The sequence below is a fragment of the Accipiter gentilis genome, chromosome Z (assembly GCF_929443795.1).
Source record: "Accipiter gentilis chromosome Z, bAccGen1.1, whole genome shotgun sequence".
Classification (NCBI taxonomy): domain Eukaryota; kingdom Metazoa; phylum Chordata; class Aves; order Accipitriformes; family Accipitridae; genus Astur; species Astur gentilis.
In genome coordinates this window covers 61,545,338-61,564,119 of record NC_064919.1, presented here as the reverse complement: position 1 = coordinate 61,564,119, position 18,782 = coordinate 61,545,338, and the positions used below count along the sequence as shown (strand labels likewise).

The 18,782-nt window shown below is 43.0% G+C and overlaps 1 protein-coding gene across 4 annotated transcripts in view; it reads right to left on the bottom strand.

The window, feature by feature from the left end:
• The window catches only part of IQGAP2 (IQ motif containing GTPase activating protein 2), a 131,370-nt gene that overhangs the window by 101,067 nt on the left and 11,521 nt on the right, over positions 1-18,782 (bottom strand). For all 4 annotated transcript variants that reach the window (XM_049794660.1, XM_049794664.1, XM_049794663.1 and 1 more), the window contains exon 2: positions 7,764-7,863. In XM_049794660.1, the coding sequence (XP_049650617.1) occupies positions 7,764-7,863 (100 nt within the window). The remainder of the gene's footprint in view (positions 1-7,763; positions 7,864-18,782) is intronic.

Here is an 18,782-nt window from a genome sequence, read left to right as displayed (position 1 = left end):
ATATCTCATAAAGCTCTTGCCTGCAGTAGCTGGAGGCAAAAGCCAGGTGCAAGGTCACACCAACACATTCAGTGAGCACTGACCCCTCCACTCCCTGCGTTGTTTTTCCAATCCAGAACTGGATGTACAGCGGCACATTGGTTCTTTTGTAAATCTCATCAATTACTGGACCAGTTTTAGGTTGTCCACTCGCAAAGATGTAGCTAAGCAAGTCATAAGGGCCTGGATTTCTAGCATCCACAAAGCTATAGCAAAAGCCTTCTGGTCGAGAACCATGTTTCTTGTGAACACTCAATTTCTTGTTTCCAATACAGTGAGATCTCACCAGCACCTACCTGTGGGCTCTTCATCAACAGTAGTGATCTACACAAAGTAGTGCTATAAAGGTCACCGGGTAAAGTTGCTGTCTCACCTCTTCTGATCTATGAAGTGCCATTTACATCCCCCCTCAGCAGTTTCTGCAAGAGCCTGAATAAACACTTCTTCCAAAAATCAACAGCTCTCCAGGAGATGGCAGTTGGAAAAGGAGGATTTCAGCATGCGAAATGTACACTCCTGCAAGGGAGCTGTTAAAAAGCAGATTCCATCAGCCCAGGTAATTTTCTCCTCTGGTCCAAAGCAAGCAGACACATGACCACATAACAAAGCTTTTTTGAGTGCTACTCTAGAGTTATAGCACAATGGGATATGTGACAGGCAGAATGCACCACTTGCTGGCCAGCTACGCCAGCAGTGTGGCATGCAACCATCACAGCCTGCAGTCCAGCATGGGTACACAGCACACGTGCCCTGGCACGCATGCTGTGATTTATTTCACCATTAATACACCAGAAGCAGCCTTGGCTGCTCTTGGATGAATAGGAACTATACCCTGACCAAAGTTGAAACAGTGCAGAAGGACCTACCCAGAGGTTAGGAGCAACACGTAAGCCCTTCCACACTAAGTGAAGGATAAAACAGCACCCTTCCATCCCACAGTTACTGTCACAGCTTCTTCCCAACAGCAATTTCATATGAATCCCTTAGGCAAGGTGCAAACCTCAAGTCCCTCTGCTACCTCTAATATCCACAGCTGTGTTCTTCCCTGCACAACTCAGACTCAATCTTTCCTTTACCATTCTTCCAGATGTGGAAGTTTGGGTCAGTGATGTGCAAGAATCGCTGCCAGCTTCCCTAGTCCTTGGTGTGCTCCATATGGTACCATAATGACTCAGCTACTACCGATACCTTAGTGAGGCCACCTCAGGTTACACTTTAATATTAACTAGGAGCTGCAGAACGAAGCCATCAGTTTGATCTGACAAGCAGCTAGTCTTAAGCCAAACAGGCTTTCAAGCTGCACCACAGATAATCTAAGTTTCAAAGGAGAAAGTGAAGGAAAGATGAAAGAGCCCTGTGCTTTCTTGGTGAAGATGAACGTACAAACTACACCAATATGAAAGCATCAGAGCATGAACTAGTTTCAAATTTGTCTCTCTTATTAAGAAAAAAATTTTGTAAAGGGGGTAAAAACGGTTAAAAAAAAGTAAAAACGGTTAAAAAAAAGTAAAAACGGTTAAAAAAAAGTAAAAACGGTTAAAAAAAAGTAAAAACAACAACAAAAAATTCTCAGTTCCTTTTACGAGAGGCTGTGCCTAAAAGAAGGGTGGAAAACTTTAGGAAAGAGAGCCAGCTCTGAAATGACTATACTGCTGCTTCAGTGCAATGCTATAGGATAAGTGCCATATGGTTTCGTCTCCAAAAAACAAAGGTCACATCCATCATTACTCAGCAGCATTATTCCACAAGTATACATGCTGAGCAATGACCCATAACATATGCACAAATTACCTCAACATCCCAGTGAGAAGGTCAATGCAACCTGTACAGAAATTAACACAAAGGTTTCTCTCTCCTTCAGATCTTACTATTAACACTTTTCATATGCAAATATCACTATCCAAGCAATTTTTGGATTGATTGATAACTTGCATATGAAAACTCTGACATATCTGCGCAAATGTATAACTATCTAAACCAAAAAACTGTTCAACTCAATAGGTGGTAGTCTGTCTGCTAGGTAAGTACCCTTGAGGATCAAAACATGAAACAGCAAGTGTACCTGCTGATCAATACCCCTGCATAGACTGAGCTACTTCAGGGATAGGTATATCCTGGCTAAGTAGGATTCTTCCAAGAAGTTCATCTCATGAAGCATCCTAATTTCAAACATTTGGCCTTTACAGAGCTGCTGCCAGCCATGTTCATGGGTGCTTTCTTAGGCTTAAGGCAGACAGAGGGGGTAGGTGAGCCAGAGTTCATAATCTACAACATGTAGGTGGACTACCACTCCCAGAAGAATGATTTTTTGGCCAAATCCATACAGAACAGGTTACCGAGAACTATCTTAACATCTTCTGCTTTTAGTCAGCTAGTTGTACAGCTACATTACAATTTTATGCATTTACCTCTGAGCACAAAGCTTTAAAGATTTCCTGTAGTCTGAAAGAAATGGACTTAAAATAGCACATTTGAGTAGCACTAATTCACTCATGAGCTGCCAGGGCGGCACGGCTGCCAACTTCGCTCACGGAGAAACAGCATCATGAAACCTGGCAGAATCCACTTGTAGTACCAAGCCTTCGTGGGACCCTGGTAGCCCCCCAGGAATGGGGTGGGCTCCAGAGCAACCCTCCATGGTCCCACAGTCCTGACAACTGGAGCAAGCTGGGCTTTCTATGGTGCTATAGTACTGCAAAACTGTTGGCTTTAACTGAAGCCAGTTAAGCACTTCAGGGTTTGACCTTTTAAGTCATGTACATTTTTACACAGCAGCTTCCAACTGTGATCTCGTCAGTGAGAAACACTGCAACTAGCCATTGCAAACCAATTTAATAAAAATTAATACAATGAAGGAGGCAGGTTTTGGGACCTAAAATGGATTATGTGATTTTCTATTGTAAAGAAAATGGAAAAGAATGAGGATTTAAATTTTCAAAATAAAAAATTACTTCTCAAATGAAATTTGCAGGAGAGTTTTCCTTCACTGTGTCTTCATTTTCCTGACATTGAAGCTAAAGCTTCAGTGTTTCACACAAGTTCCTGTCCTATGAACAGCTGAGTAAGTAAAAAGAAATAAGACAAATGCTGGCAGTTCTGGTTATGAAATTGCAGCATATACTTTGTGAAACAAAGTGTATTCCATTTCATGCTGAGAGAGATAAGGTTAGTAAAATGAGGCCTCCCGTGGTTCAAATTCAAGCTCAGCAGAAGAAGGTGTAATTTCCAAGAAGCCAAGAGAAATAATGTCTGCTTAATTATGGATGATTATAACCCTAGTCAACCACAACAGATTTACTGTAAACTTGATTTGCAATGCATGCCAAAGCTTCAGTCAGGGTTTAAACCCCCTCAAATCTGTATTATCATTTATAGCATGGTGGTTGCACATCTGCAAAGAGGCAAGCAACAGTAAAAGCCAAACTTGAGGCAGAATCTTATGTTCTGGGTATTACTAAGATAATCTTTGGAAAGGAAGATGTGGTAAATTTTATCAACTAAAATTAACCTAATCCAATAAGACATTAGGGCTTGTGACACAGCTGTTCATGCCCACCTTAAACTTTTGTTATTTGATAGAAGAATTTCCCAAGCGATACCGGAAATGTATTGGTGTAATGTCTAGAGAGCTTCTGTTCAAGGCACCCATGGTTACATTGCTTGAAGTGAGAAAATCCCAACTCCTAATTGCTTATTCTTGATTTTATTCTTCTCAGGAGTTCAAGGATACTGGATACTAACCATTTTTCCCTACTTTTTTTTTTTAAATATGCAATAAACTTTCCTTAAAGACAAAAGAATAAACAACATATATGAGCAACCAAAAGTTCAATTTATCAGATGTGCGATTTCAGGGAGAAAGGGGCCAGCAATCTGACAGAACAAAATGTTTTTTTCCCCAATATCAAATATAACACCCTAGTCAAACATTACTGACCTCTGCAAATCTTAAAAGCCTGCTCACTGTGTTTAAAAAAAATTATTTCCTATGCTGTATACATATAACAGATACTGTGCCTAGCACAGAAGGTATTTGTAGAAGCACGAGCTACCAGCAGCAGCATTCTTCTTTCACGTTAAACTTGGAAAGTTTTTATTAAAGCTGGACTACAGGAAGTAAGTGTGCAAACAGTGGCCTGAAAAGCAGCTGAAAGTAGTCATTCTTCACCCATTTAATTAACTCTGGCACTTAAAAATGCAGAGAGAGCTGCTATAAAATAATATTTTGATTACAAATATGGTGGAAAAAAAAAAGTAACTCCTGCCATAGTACTGTCACAGCCCTGTGCTGCCTCAGACTTTTGCTATTTATTGCTTATTTCAGTATTTATTACTCTTCAGTATGGGCCAAAACACATTGCTGATTAGCTGAAACAGTATTTGCTGTCATTTCAGCAGCAGCCAACTGAATGGAAAAACTCACCTTGCTTTACCCTTTCAGTCTATTTACTGTCATTGCTACCCACAGTGTCCTAAATACTAAAAAATCCTCTCTGTGCATTGAGGTTTCATAGAAGCAAAAAAACCTTGCACCTGTAAACAGAAATCAAGTATGTCAGAGAGGCAGTTCCCACTCCTAGGTTTCGCCCAGGAGGGCATGGCTGGGACCAAGCAGGCAGCAGCCACAGCTCCGGGCGGTTTCACAGCTTGTGGCCATGCCTGGGGCCAAAGGCACCATCCTGCCTCCTCTGACCCAGCCCCACTGCCACAAGCACATAGCCGGGGAGGGGACCCTGTGCATCCCACGGGGGCTGCCCCAGCACTGGGGAGGAAGGGCGAGCACTCAGCTGGGACCCGACCCCTCCATTCAGCAGCAGCAGCAAAAGCTGATCCATCCTGCAAAACTGCACCCCCAACATGGCTGAAGGGCAGGACCCTCCATGTGCTGTTGAGGTAGCCTGTGCCCTACCCCCAAGCCTCCCAGGCTTGCACTGGTCTTGTTTTGTCACAGTTTGAATCACAACCCTGTTGCTCTCTCCGAGGCTGCCATCTCGATTTCCAAAGTCCCCAGTTTTGTTCAAGCTCTGTTGGGACAAGGAAAATGCTATAACATGCAAAAGACCGCACGTCAACATGTTTCACTCCTAATCAAGCACACAGAGAGGGCAATAACTGTGCAGTGAGAAGAGATATGGCATTTTCTCATGCTGCTGTTTTGCCAGGTCAGGGCTGGGGAGAACATGGCCATGCACTTTTGCCGTCCCAGCCTGTCCCTGACACTGGCCCAGCCCCCCTGGACCACATTACTCACCTCTTGAAGGAGCAGGGCTAGGGGCTACACAGCTATGAGACACAGGCATTTCTGCGAGGTTTTTTTGTATGTGTTCATTGCTGGTTTGTTTTCACATTACTCAGAGTCCATCTCGGGGCAAAATCTCATGGTGCAACTGAGTTGTCCCAACAGTTCTCTGTGAAGGGACAAGTTTCCCTCGCCCTCTTCTTTCCCCCATAGCAACTCTGTCCACCCAAGAGCGCCCCCAGAGCCTTCATCACCATCACCACCCTCTCCTCCCTAAGGAGCACTGGGGACAGTGTGCTGAGGCACAGGAGGAGGACATCCAGCAGCACTGGGTTGCCACATCAGCTCCACCTATGACAAACCAACCCTTATGCTCCAGCACTCATCCCCACCTCATGCAGTAGCAAGTATTGCCGTGAACTTTACCAGTAAATTATAATTTTCCAAATGGAGAACCAGAAATGCTTTCAGGTACCTAACAGCCCTGACAGCAACTGTTCTGGCTGCAAAGTCCTATCACCTGCTGGCAGAGCTAAAGGAGTGTTTCTTTCTAGAAAACTGCTAATGACATGAACCCATATGAAAATAAACACAAGGAAGAGCAGGGGGTTACTCATAGCAGATGCCAATTGAAGTCATTAATTGTAAAAATAACTTCACAGTTCTTTGTGAAATATCAAGGGAGATGCTTCAAGTTAAATAGAGGACTTTGAGTTCAAAGCAACAAGTAGCCCTGAAAAGGTGAGAGGGTGAAAAAAGCCATGAAGATATGTTAATAATGGTAATAGAAAAGGCTGGATTTGGAGACTAACTGTTATTCCTACCTTGCCAGAAGCCAGCAGGCAGGGGAGTTGCAACAAGTCAAGGATGAACCTTGAGTAAAATCAAAGCTTGTCTCACTGACATTTCCTGAGATGGTGGAGCTGATCTAACCTCTCAGCAAGCAAGGTGGAGACCTGCTCCCTCCCCTCTCTCACGTGTTCTGCTGCACCCCATCGCCTTCCTCTTGCCAGCACTGATTCTTCTCTGACCCCTTGATCAGACCAACCAGCTCACTAAACCACTAGAAAACTAACTCAGCAAAAGAGCTACAAATGCCCTGCCAGCATAGCAAGCTGACGCAGCTGACCAAGGGCAATCTCTTGCAACTGCACAATGGAGGCAACAGGAGTGTGCAGGGAAAGACAGTCCTCTCTGGCAGTGGTAAGACACTTGCCATCTGAAATATGTGAACAGGGAACCACTCTGCAGCAAAAAGAGGGAGAAAGAGCAGAGGAGGCAATGTTTGCTACAGCAAACGGGACAGTGTAATGAATAGGAAGTGGCAATGGCTGATTTTTACAACAATGTCCCTAGGACAAGATCATTGGCGACTAGCTGCCCTGCGACTGCTAAAGAGGTAACCATCAATGCCACGCAGTGATGGTGAGGGGAACGGTGTGGAAACAAAGCCCAGGGCACTGTTTTATGGTTGATTCCCGACTGAAGTGCTCTCATTCTAAAGTTACTCCATTCTGAAGCTCCTGTGGTTTATCACCGCACTGAGGTTTGCCAGCTTGCACTACTAATCAGAGTTCAGGTTTCCTTTTCTCTACAGAAATTCCTAGGAACTAAAGTTTAGGACTAAAAACACCATCATCAGCAAACACAGAGCAGAAGCAAGACACTTAGAGTGGTGCCCCAGGCAATAAATTGAGTACAACAGGTATCTTTGAAAAATCCTGACCAGACTGAATGTAAAATATGCTTTTACGTATGATAATAGCAGCACTTCAAGCTACTCCAAAAGCACAAGGATATTGCACCTTATTTCCTTGCTCAGTTATTATGAAAATATTGTTGAGTGCTTTGAGAATAAAGTGTACCTAGCACAGTACATTTGCACAAAGGTGCTAAAATCCCTGTGCAGTTGCAGATGAATGCTTAATCACAGACTGTCGCTTCAAGAGATGAGTATTTCTGAACAATGGGTTAGAGGAAGTAAAGGAAGAGCAGAGTCCAGGTTATCTTATTGCCCTGCCTGCACTTACCACTGAAACACTGAGATGATATGGATCATTAACCCAGAGCCCAGGTCATTTTCTTCTGTCTGAGCAACTTGAATCACTCCACAAGCACTAGTGCCAAGAAGGGAGCACAAGCACGACCATGCAGGCAGGAACAAAAGACTTTCCCCAGTTAGTCACATAAGCCGCACTCAACTTCTCACAAAACCACAGCCTTTGGTTCTAGTACCCAGCCCTGACTTTCATTGAAGATGGTCACCACAGTAACTCTGAGGAGATTGTCTTAATTATTTCTAAATCCTTCTTTGAATTGAACTTTTCACATTGGGCATTAGTTTCTCATATCGAATGCTATAAAATTCCAACATTAAGTTAATCCAACTAATTCAAGAAGTTGAATTAAAAATTACAATACTCAAGAACACAACAAGAACTTCTGTATTTAAAGGACAGGGGTAGGTGTGCTTTCGTTTACTTACCTTTTTGCTTCTTCTAAGTGGCACAGATACTCATAAGCAATGTTCTGACGCCTCCTCTCATCCATTTCCTCCGCTGAAATCCTTTCATCATCCACAATAGCTGCAAACAGAAACCCATATCAAGTTACATGAGTCAGGGTGATTCTTAGAGCAATTTTACTGAGAACCTAGGCAATTTACTACAGAAGAGAAATTGAAAGTCATCCCTCCTGCTCAAAAGTGGCCTTTTATAGCATGGCACACAAAGATATCTAGGTTGCCAAAAAGATTCTGTTCTCTGTATGATGAATTCCTCAAGTTTCACTTGTTCAAAACCAAGCTCTTTGTCCATTGCCTGGTTTGGGGACAGGATGGAGCACGCAAACATGTGGCACTGACTTTGGGACCCAGCAGAGTTTCAGCTTACACATCCTCAGAGGAGTTTGAGGACTCCTCTAGGGAAGCTCAAAGCAAGCAGCAGATGGAGCAGCCCTGTGCTAAGCTGAGCCTCAGCAGTAGAGCTGAAGACAACAACGCACTGCAAACGTATCTCAGGGCAACCTGGAAACAAGCTGCAGCTTCAGGAACCTGTGAGACTGCAATAGACTGAGCTGCATCCCACTGATGGGGATGATGAGGGCTGTAATCAAATGAACAAGCTGTGGTATTCACACTCCTACTTACTGCTGCACCCACATCACCTCCCATAAAAGCACTCTCCCAGCCTATTAAGAATGACTCTGTGCACATCTCCAGCTGCAGACAACACTGATTATTAACATCTACTACGCCATGACTAGTCTCCCTCTCTTTGTAGGGTAGAGAGGGCCTCCATGATTAGATCTACAATTCTTCCAAATGCTTCTAGCAATGAACCTGAAGGACCATACAGTAGTGCTGAATTTTAATCACAGCATGTGAGGCTTTTGGAAACAGCTTTCAATATAAACCAGTTACCAAAGTGACACCCGATTTGTGCTAGCAGCTGCCAAAAAGAGCTGCCCCTGCCCTCCCTCATGTTTCTCAGCCACATACTCCTGTCACCTCTCATGTCAGAGCCAGCAATCCTGCAGCTGCATCAGTGAACCAGAACAAGGGGCAGCCCTCACTGAAGAGCGATGACGACGAAGAGACCCACTTCTAGGAAGATCAGGTCCCTGATCTGAGCTGCTGCACACCTGCAGACACACTGGCACAGGCTCAAGGGAGGGGACGGAAATGCAGGGCTGGGCCAGCCACTTTCTGCGGCAGCCCACAAGCCAGTTAACTGAGAACACCAAGACATCCTTGGTAAAAAACACACGGGCCTCTCCTCCTCAAATGCACTGTGAGATGCTTTTAAAAAACTGTTACACAGACTGCACTTGCCACAAGCAAGTTTTCAGTGGTTCCCTGATGCAGCTGCATCATGGAGTGGGTAAACGCCTTCCAGTAGCTGATACAGGCAACTCAAGTAAAAGGCACTATAATAAAGCCAGGAGTTGGGCTTTAACAGTACACACATACATTGAAGGCTGTACCTCAAAAAGACCCACAGAAATTATCCCACATGCATTTACTGAGGACACAAAAGAAATGATACTACTTGCCCACATTTTGGACTGATGCTACCACACATTTGTTAACATATCCTATAGCTGTTTTGAGCTTTGTAGTTTCAGTTTTAATCACTACAGGCATTGTTATCTCTCATCTTCCTTTGCTTTTCAGATGACTTTTCTTAATTACCCAGAAGTTTCATACACTGATAAAACAAGTAAGTATCTTGCTCGGAGTCCCTTTTAAGTCTGGTAGCTCCAATAAGGATGACTCACTCTACAACGAGCTCTCAGATACTGTAATCAGGTCATCGCTTGCTATGAACCAAAACATTAGTTTGGAGGCAAACATGAGATACAGGTGGCAAAACACTCAGCCTGACAAACTGGCCATGGAGGCTGCTCTGCTGCTGCTCTTGCCCAGGCCACCATCAGCGAGCCCAGGTCATGCTGCTCCCACTCCCTGATACAGTTCCTCTGCTGCAGAGGGGTCCTGGCTCTCAAGAGCAAGGGAGAAGTGTTGATGAGCCACCATGCTGAAATTTAATATTTCACTTTATTACTTGTGACATTGAGCTCTAAGACCATTTTTCAAACATCATAGCTCTCCCTCAGCTACGACAGCCCCACGGAGGAAGATAAATGCCATCAGAGGAGCCCAGCTGACCATCATAGTGGGCTATAGCCCTGTCAGCCAGGATGGGACAGCCAATACCAGACTAAGCCTTTGTTCCCTGTGACACAGCTCCCATGCCCTGGGAGCTCATTAAACAGCCATTTACTCCTGCCGTCCAAACACAACTCACTACAGCCATAAGCAAAGCATCAAAAAAGGCAGCTTGTCTGCAAGTAGGAGTAAGAAAACCACATAACCTATTTGATAAGTATCAGTCTAGGAATTTACCTGAATAACACTAATGCTTTACGATCTAGTCCTGGATCTACACACATCCACAGGTCCCTCCCATCCTCAATTAGGACATCCCAGATCAAGCAGCCCTGGCCAGCCTCAAATCCCTCATTGAAATTATTTGCAAAGATTGATTCAGAGGGTGGATGAAGGCACTGACAGATTCTGTGTGATTGTAATTGTTGTTCTGCTTAGGAAACCCTCCAACAATGAGGGGGAAAGGGCAAGAGGTGAGAACAAGTAACTTGTAGACACTGAAAAGTGGAGAACCCAGATCCTTTCTAGAAGAGATACTGTATCAGCAGCTCACAAGTAGGAAAACAGGCTTCTTTCCTGCCAGGGACAAAGCAGCTGTTTCTGAGCCCTGAAAAGACAGAGCACAGGGAGTGCCAACACCTACAGAGCTTATGCTGGAAGGACTCTCTTGCAACACTGGCTTCCAATAAGACTGATTGCACGCTTTCCCCCTCCAGCACACACTGGCTTCAAACAACAGTACTATCACATCAAATAAGCGGTTACACACACTTTTAGAAACAGCAATGACAACCTGCAGGATAGACATGGGCCCAGGACTGAGCTGTAGAGGAAACTACTTTGAAAGCTTGGGTCCTTAAAGTCTAGTCTACTATAATATATTTTGGCAAAGGCTTCAGTTTTCGACTAGAGTCCTGCATATAGCTTTCCCCAACTTCAAACACCCTATGAATGCATCCATCAATCCAGCCACACCAAATTCAACACACAAACGAGCTTGGTTTGAAGACAGAAAGCTCAGTCTTTCTGCCTAACAGGGCATGTATTAGTCATAAGACTGTGAAGATTGATGAAAGAACAAACACATTTCTGCTGTATCAGTAACTTCTTGATAGTGCTCAACTCACAAGGGAAGATGTTACAGGGTAGAGTAAGCAGGGTTAGGCTTCACCTGAAGACATCCAGCCCACTGGTAAAGCCAAGGAGGATCCAGGCAGACACAAAATGTTGCAGCTGAAAAGATCCAAATACCACAAAACAAGGCACATGCACACTACCTAGAAGCTATACCGGGCGGGGGGAAAAGGCATCTAAAATAACATCTTATGATTCAATTAATCAATTTAGTGACTTGATTTGGAATTAAGAGGAAAAATATCAAATATGCCTCAAAGAGGGAATGTTAAATCTGGACTACTGACAAGAACTATAAAAATGCCAGTGTAACTAGCCTAAAAGCTCTCCATTTCAATTCACTTTAGATGTTGTCACCCTGTTCGCCAACAGTCAATACATACGAAGCATGTGTGCTAAGACACCAAGTTCCCTCATTACAGGTATTCCTTCGTGGAAAAACACCAAAGGAAGAGTGTGTATGAAACACTGCATGGAGCAGCGAGCAGTACTAAAGCTTAAATTGCCACACCTAGTTTTGAACAAACACAAGAACAGACTTACTCTGGCACTCAGTATGATGCAACAATTGTGTAAGTATACCCTTCCCACAATTGATTCAATGGGAATACAGTCACATTCTACTAGCAACTTCCTACATATTCTCATTCCACATATTTCTTACAAAGATAAGTCTGTTTACCAGGGAGCGTTCATAAATTGAGAGACTTGAGCATCTTCCACCAGCTGACGTACTGCACTTACACCCATCCTTATCTTTGTCTGAAATATTTGTCCTGTGTACCACCATCATGGAAGAAAGAGAAGAATAGGCAAGGCAGTAGCTAGGACCAGTGGATGTCTGGGGTTTGGTTATGGATTGCAAAAACTTTCTGATGTGCCCTGATCCAAGACAGCCACTCCAGCTGTTGACAAACACTTGGAGCTCTGTCAGCTGCTGACCACAGGGCTGCCAACGCAACCCAAGGCATGCCATGTGCCTACAGTCAACACATCACAAGCAGCTTTTACTGGGTCTGACTCAGCATTACTAGACAACATAAAAGCATTTCAACCTTCTGGATTTGAGTAAGTTTTCAGAAATAGGGCCACCACTTCTGAAGCTGCAATATAATTACTGAAACTAGTAGCCAGCCCAGGTGTGCAAGAGCCACTGGAGCCATGACCTTACTTACTAACAGTGTCTAGAAAGTGATTCAAAACTTCAGGTTCACATAAGATATGCTCAGTTTACACAAGAATTTTAAGAACAAGTACTGGCTGTGTAAATGTTGCCCAAGTTCAGAGTTAACCCTCTTATCACAACCATGGTAAGGATTTTGGAGGTCACAGGGTCACAGAGATAATCCACATCAACACTGAGTTTACCAGATCTCTCCCATTAGTATGTTTATACTTGAGATGCCATTAAATAGGAGGTGTTTTACAGGTCTAATCTGCAACAGTTTTCAAATAAGCCCATGGATTGTATTTTTAAATGAAGCTAAACTTGAAACTTCTATAATACATAACCAAAGAGCATGCAAAGAAAGGTAATGTTTGTTTTAATTTCTGAATGCAAATTTATGAAACACTTTACAAGGCATAAGTCTAAGTTATTTAGAGATAACAATTCCCCAGACAGACTTTTTTTTTTATCTTAAAAAACTGAGGCTGGAAAAAAAACCCCTGCAAAACCTACAACAGCATTTGAGGGTTCCTGGTCATTCATTTGCACTCAGACATTTGACTATATGCAATAGTTCACGAAGAGCACGTGGCTGCTTCTAGCAGGCAGACCCTTTAATAAGGCATTTGCCACAGACACACCAAAAGAATTCTTATACTGAAGAAGGCAAAGAAAGGAACAGAGGCTTTTATTTCCCAGGGCCAATCCCCCTCAATTTCCTGCCACCAGAGACTTTTTCCCATGGAAAGTGAGACGTGAGCAAGGAGGAGGAGGGCTCTTTGGCACCACAACAGGGAAGCTCAATACACAGGACATAACAGAGGACAGAGAGAACAAAATCCTCTTACAGTGACAGAAAAGAATTTGTAAAGTCAAGATTGAGGGAGAAGAAGAGAGATACGTGAGCAAATACTGTAAAATGCTGGAATAAAAGTTTTTCACCAGAGTATTTGAATTAAACATTAGTTAAACCACATTTGGCAGCCCCAGCAGCGTGCCATCCTGGCCACACAGTCGGCAAGGCAAGGCAGTGCTCCAGTCCACTGGTGAGAAATGGTGCAAATTCTCCATACCCCTCCCCTCACACCTTTGGGCCTCCTCCACCCAAGCCTATACCCACATCCCCAATATTAGCACACTAAAAAGCATTTAACAGAGCCATGCTATAACAGTTGAAAACACAAAAACAAAAGCCAAACTCCTCTTGCATAAAAACTACTGATGAAAGCTGAGCTCAGTACAACAGGCGCTAGGCAGCATCCCATTTATGTCTGCCTGTACCACGAGATTGAGCTGCAAATGTGAAGCATTTGTCAGCACACTTCAGTGCTGTAGTTTCAAGAAAAACTAGTTGCATTTTAGATAGTCAAGGTGACTTAAAACCTTAGGTTATATGAGAACATGGAACTATTCTGCCTTAGTGTGAAAGAGGCCAATAAATTCAGTATCATCTTTCTACTCCTAGTCAAATTTGTACTTTAGGTACCCAGCACCCCAGGAGCACCTGCCCATGGCTGTTCAGCTCCGTGATTGCTCTCAGGTTGGCAATTCAGGTGTTGCTACTGCACCAACACAGCACCAGCCAACCCCACCCCGTAGCCAGAGGAGGTCTGAGCTGGCAGTGCTCTGAGCCAGGCTCACTGCTACCTGAGCTGCCCTCACTGCAGTGGGGTAGGAGCTTACAGCACTGCCAGGCTGCTGGAAAATATGTGGACAGGATTACATGTACAGATACCAGAAAAGCACTGCTCAAAGCTAGAGAGGCAGAAGGAGTTCCTTCCTGAGCCTCCACTGCCAATATTGACTTGCAGGTATCTAATGCAACAGTTTAATAAACATGCAGAAGAAAATATGCCAACTTTAACTACAAGAACAGCGATCACTCAACAGGCTACTTAAGAAAAAATGGCTTTACAGCACCAAACACCTATTGCAGATGTTCTGTTACTAAGGTATTTAGTACCTACAGGTCTACTATTATGTTGGAAGACACTTATCTTTTCAGTCTTGAAAAATCGAAGGTTCCAATCAAAACAGTTTTCTATAGGCTTCCTCTGTCAAAAAGCACAGTCACAAGCAGCTAGCGCATGTCCCACAACAGTAAAACCAGATGGGCTGAGCCTTTTTCTACGACTCCAGTTAAGGGAATTCAGTCCATTCCCTGAACATTTGCTCCAAGAAAGGGCTCTGGACAAAGGCAGACACTGCAAGCACTCAAAAAGCTATCACAGCTGTGAACTCGGAGGGCAGGTTCACTTGAAATAGTAGACTAATACATTTTATTAAATCATGAGGCTCTTCAATATGGCATTTTTCAAATCTTTCCAACATTGAACTACTGTCCCCCTCCCTTAAAAATGGCTATATCTCTCCTAATCTAGTTATTACATTGTCCAAAGCATGCAGGCTCAGATTTTCATACAGAAATACACATGCATCTTCTGGCCAGCAGACAGACATTATCTGCCTACACAAGTTTTGTGTCACACAGGATCTACAGGACCACGGTTCTGGGCCAGATCTCACTGCCAGACACAGCACACACAAGGAAAACAAAAAAAACACCATTAGCATGGGAGTGTTGACAACAGAAGTCCAGTAAAATGACATCCTGATGTAAAATTAAAAATGTTTGCTAAACCAGTCTTTCCCCTGAGCTTTCTCATAGAGCCTCATTCCTGTTCATTCACTCTCCTGAGTCCTCCTCCCCCCATTTCCTTGAAAAAGGTCTTATTTCAGGCTTATGTACGTGCTACCACAAGTCCAACCACATCCATTTACAGACACTGAGCACTATTACAATACATGGACCTTAGGACTATCATACCAAGGGGACAGTGTTGCAACAGCAACCACACAGCATGCTCCTGGAGCCAAGTGTCAAAACTGCTTGATTTCACAGACTGTCAAGTGCCGACACTGGCAGAAGGCTGTAGGATTCCTCAGTTGTGTCTCAAGATACTTGAATTCCCACAAAGTTTAGAAAAAGTCTCATTTAACCACACAGATGCAAGATAGCTTTGGCATGCAGCATATAACCACGTCTGCTGCCAGAACATTTAACATTCATTTTTCTGCTTACAGGTATACATATCCTTTACTTTTAAACCTCAGGCTTTCTACAGTATCATCAAGTGAGACTTTAGTAGAAGCAATACATTAAAAGACATTAAGTAGTTCTGACATTGTCTTTTTGTATAATGATACCAGAGCACAGCCATCTCTTGTCTAGTAGGGTCCTTTAACCTGGTACAGAAAAATAACGTGGTTCATTTTATCTTAAATTCAGTATAATTGTTCTGTAAGGGGACAGAGTAATGGAGTTGGAGGAAGTATATGAAAATCCAACTCCAAACATTTCAGTTAGCTTAAAGTGTTGCCATCTACAATTACAAACATGAAATGCGATTTATCAGCCTGTTGCCCAACACTTTCCACCTACATTTAACTGCCAGTCTCACTGTCTCCAGCAATACTTCATGTAACTCCTTAATAAAATTTTAAATGTTTACCTTTGCATACTTTGCTAGCTGGTCACCTCAAGGCACAACAGATTTCCCCAAGATTCAGGTGCTCAAAGAGCACCTTTAAAACTCTAGCTCCTTTCTACAAACTACCCAGTTGACCTTAAAACCCTCTGCTAATAAACCCACAGTTTATGTTCCTGAAAAAGTTGCAAGCCTAAGGAAGCAGATTGACGGATCCTGAAGAGGCGATGAACACCAATTGCAAGTTCTTTCTTTCCCTTACAGGCCATCCTACCTCCACTTGCCTAGTCCAAAAGCCATTAACAGGGCCAAGTTTGAAGGCAGCTTGGAAAAGGCTATACTGGTAAGTAGCCTGTCTGGTTGGAAAGTTTGCTTAGTTTCCACATGCTTACAGCAAAAATGACATTTTTCACATCGGCTTTAAAGAAAGCCATTTTTTTAAAAGGCTGGTTGGTCAGATTAGCACATCACTGGAGACTCGAGGCATTGAAAATGATATTGCACATTCCGGGAGGAATTTGCAACAGGCTTTCCGTCTCCAGAGGTTGATTCATGAGGAAACAAATAGTAAAATGTGAGAAGTTCTTGTCAGCTTTATACATTCACTGCTTTCTTAAATAAATAACTTGTGATTTGAATTCCACATATTGACACATTTACCATTTGCTTTGTTCATTTCACTGGAATTACTTTAACCTGTTTGCATTTTATTAGCAATATACATTAACAATCCTCAATAAGAGCCAAAATTTTACCATATGGATTCCATTTCCTTACATTTTACCTGCTGTAACCTCAGTTCAACTTAACATAATCAGAATATAAATGAAATAATGAAAAGGACAGTTTAATATTGCCAGGCAAGTAAAATACACTACTCAACTATGAAGGACATAGAAAAATGTTAGCTTCTACAGCATGCCTTAGTATCAACCCCGTCACTGGGTTTAGTGAGAAGAAAAATGCTAAGTCTCTTGCCTACAGACACCACCAAATTTGTTTCTAGCATTAGAACGTTTATACCTCATTTTCCTCTGAGAAGAAGGTATATTGATAAATCAAATGCATATGCACATGCATACCTACATAAAAGAAGGAATGATTTGTGGAGGGTGAAATACTTTGAATATTACCCAAAAAGGGTGATAAGCTTATCTGAAAGGCATTCATCCCTCCCTACACAGGGAGCTGGAAGCAGAGGCACAAGTTAACAGCAAAAGGAGACATGCCTGCAGCCTTCTGCTGAAACCAAAGGCAACTTTCATTATATGTAGTCACACCAACATCACCGGTGGCTACTACCCCACCACACGTAAACATTTGTGGATTAAGTACAGGGCAGAAGGCCACTGCAGAAGCAGAGTGGAAGAACAGGAAAGAGGGGCTGGAAACAATCAGGAGGAAGGGCAGAGCACAGACTGAACTCACCACGGTGGCAGCAGGAAACCCAAATTCAGGTTTGTCCACCCCTCATCTGTTTGCACGTGTTGATGTTGACCCACGGCTCTATTGGACTCCTACTGCTGCCAGTTTAAATGCTCTGCTGTGCAAACAGCAGCTAAGATCACCCTAATTATGTTGTTTGAGATATCTTAGCGAATACATAGGACCAGAATAAAGCATGAGGCTTACTATATAGCAAAGGGGGGACCCTAGAGCCTGAAGAAGCTAAGCATGTCTGACAAGAGCTACTGTTGCTTCACCAAAAGGCAAACTAGTTGAAATCCACAAGAAAGAGCATAACACTAAGGTTTTTCATCACTGTCATTATTCTTTGGTGGAAACTCAAAAGACCAATGGCCATATAAACAGTAACCAATTAAGGTAACTCCTTACCAAATGCTGCACAGGATTTTCTGCTAAATCAGAACCCTGTCCTATTTCTTTTTCAATCTTGAAAATGTCAGAAAGCTCATCTGCATTACAGTCTGAGACCAGAACAGTGATTTATAGATACACTTGTAGTAAACCCCTGCTACCTGCAGGCTGGTTAGGGTGGGGTTACTCTTGGCTGTGAGAAAGGAGGACAACAAGAGCAACAGGGACAGAGGGAGTGAGAGAGGAGGGAAGGGAAGAGCCTCTCACTTCCTGAAAAAAAGTCCAGCATGATATTCTGTTTGGGAGCGAGCAGTTGCCAAATGGATTCAATATTCAGGTCATTGTGGGGCTGACATCAAAAAGCTTCCTACCAGCAAACTCACAGTACAGCAACCAGCTGGAAGAAGTGTGGTAAGGTGTAGCTTAACGAACAGAAAAGGAGGATGACAAGCAGGAATACTGGAGTGAGAGACAAAGAGAACCTGAGGAGAAAGCTGTGTCAGAGTGTCACTGAGTAACTCAGGAAAGAGCTACATGAATCTCAGGGTCTAAACCATAAGACTCAGGAGGACTGAAACACCAGTCTAGGAAAAGCCATAAGCAAGAGCGTCACTGAAGCACTGAGTAAATTTGAAATCACTATGAGAAAGACTGCAGTGCAGAAACCCTCAGCCCTGACATCTGGTCTTAATTCTTTGACAAGTCATTATCTCCTGCTCCTTCCTTAGCCAGTCTGTTGCACAGTCCTTCTTCTACCAACGTCTGAACAAATCATCTGCTTCACTCCCTCCGTACTCTGAAAGAAGCTCCAGAAAACATCTGAAATGTTGTAGCACGTTTTTTCTTCAAGATATAAACACAAGCTTGTGAATAAAAAAGAATAGTATGCATGCCATGAGGTTTGCAGCCTTAAACTTGAAGAACACATTTCCCTCTGACTGCCTTGCTATTCATTCCTAAATAATCTTAACAGCTACAATACCCTTGAAGTTTGTAATTCAAATTCTTCTATTTACAGGCACAATGGCTGTTTTTAATCTCAGTGGGGAGAGAAAAAAATCCAAACAATTTATGCATTAGGGATACCACATCTGAAAAATTAGCTTGCACCTACAGACCCATAGAATGTGATTGAACAATTTTAATACAAAAAAATGGCTTAAAATTCACAAGAACATGAAGAAATGTTGTATGCTGCAGAACATGAACCCATAGGTATGGTAAGTT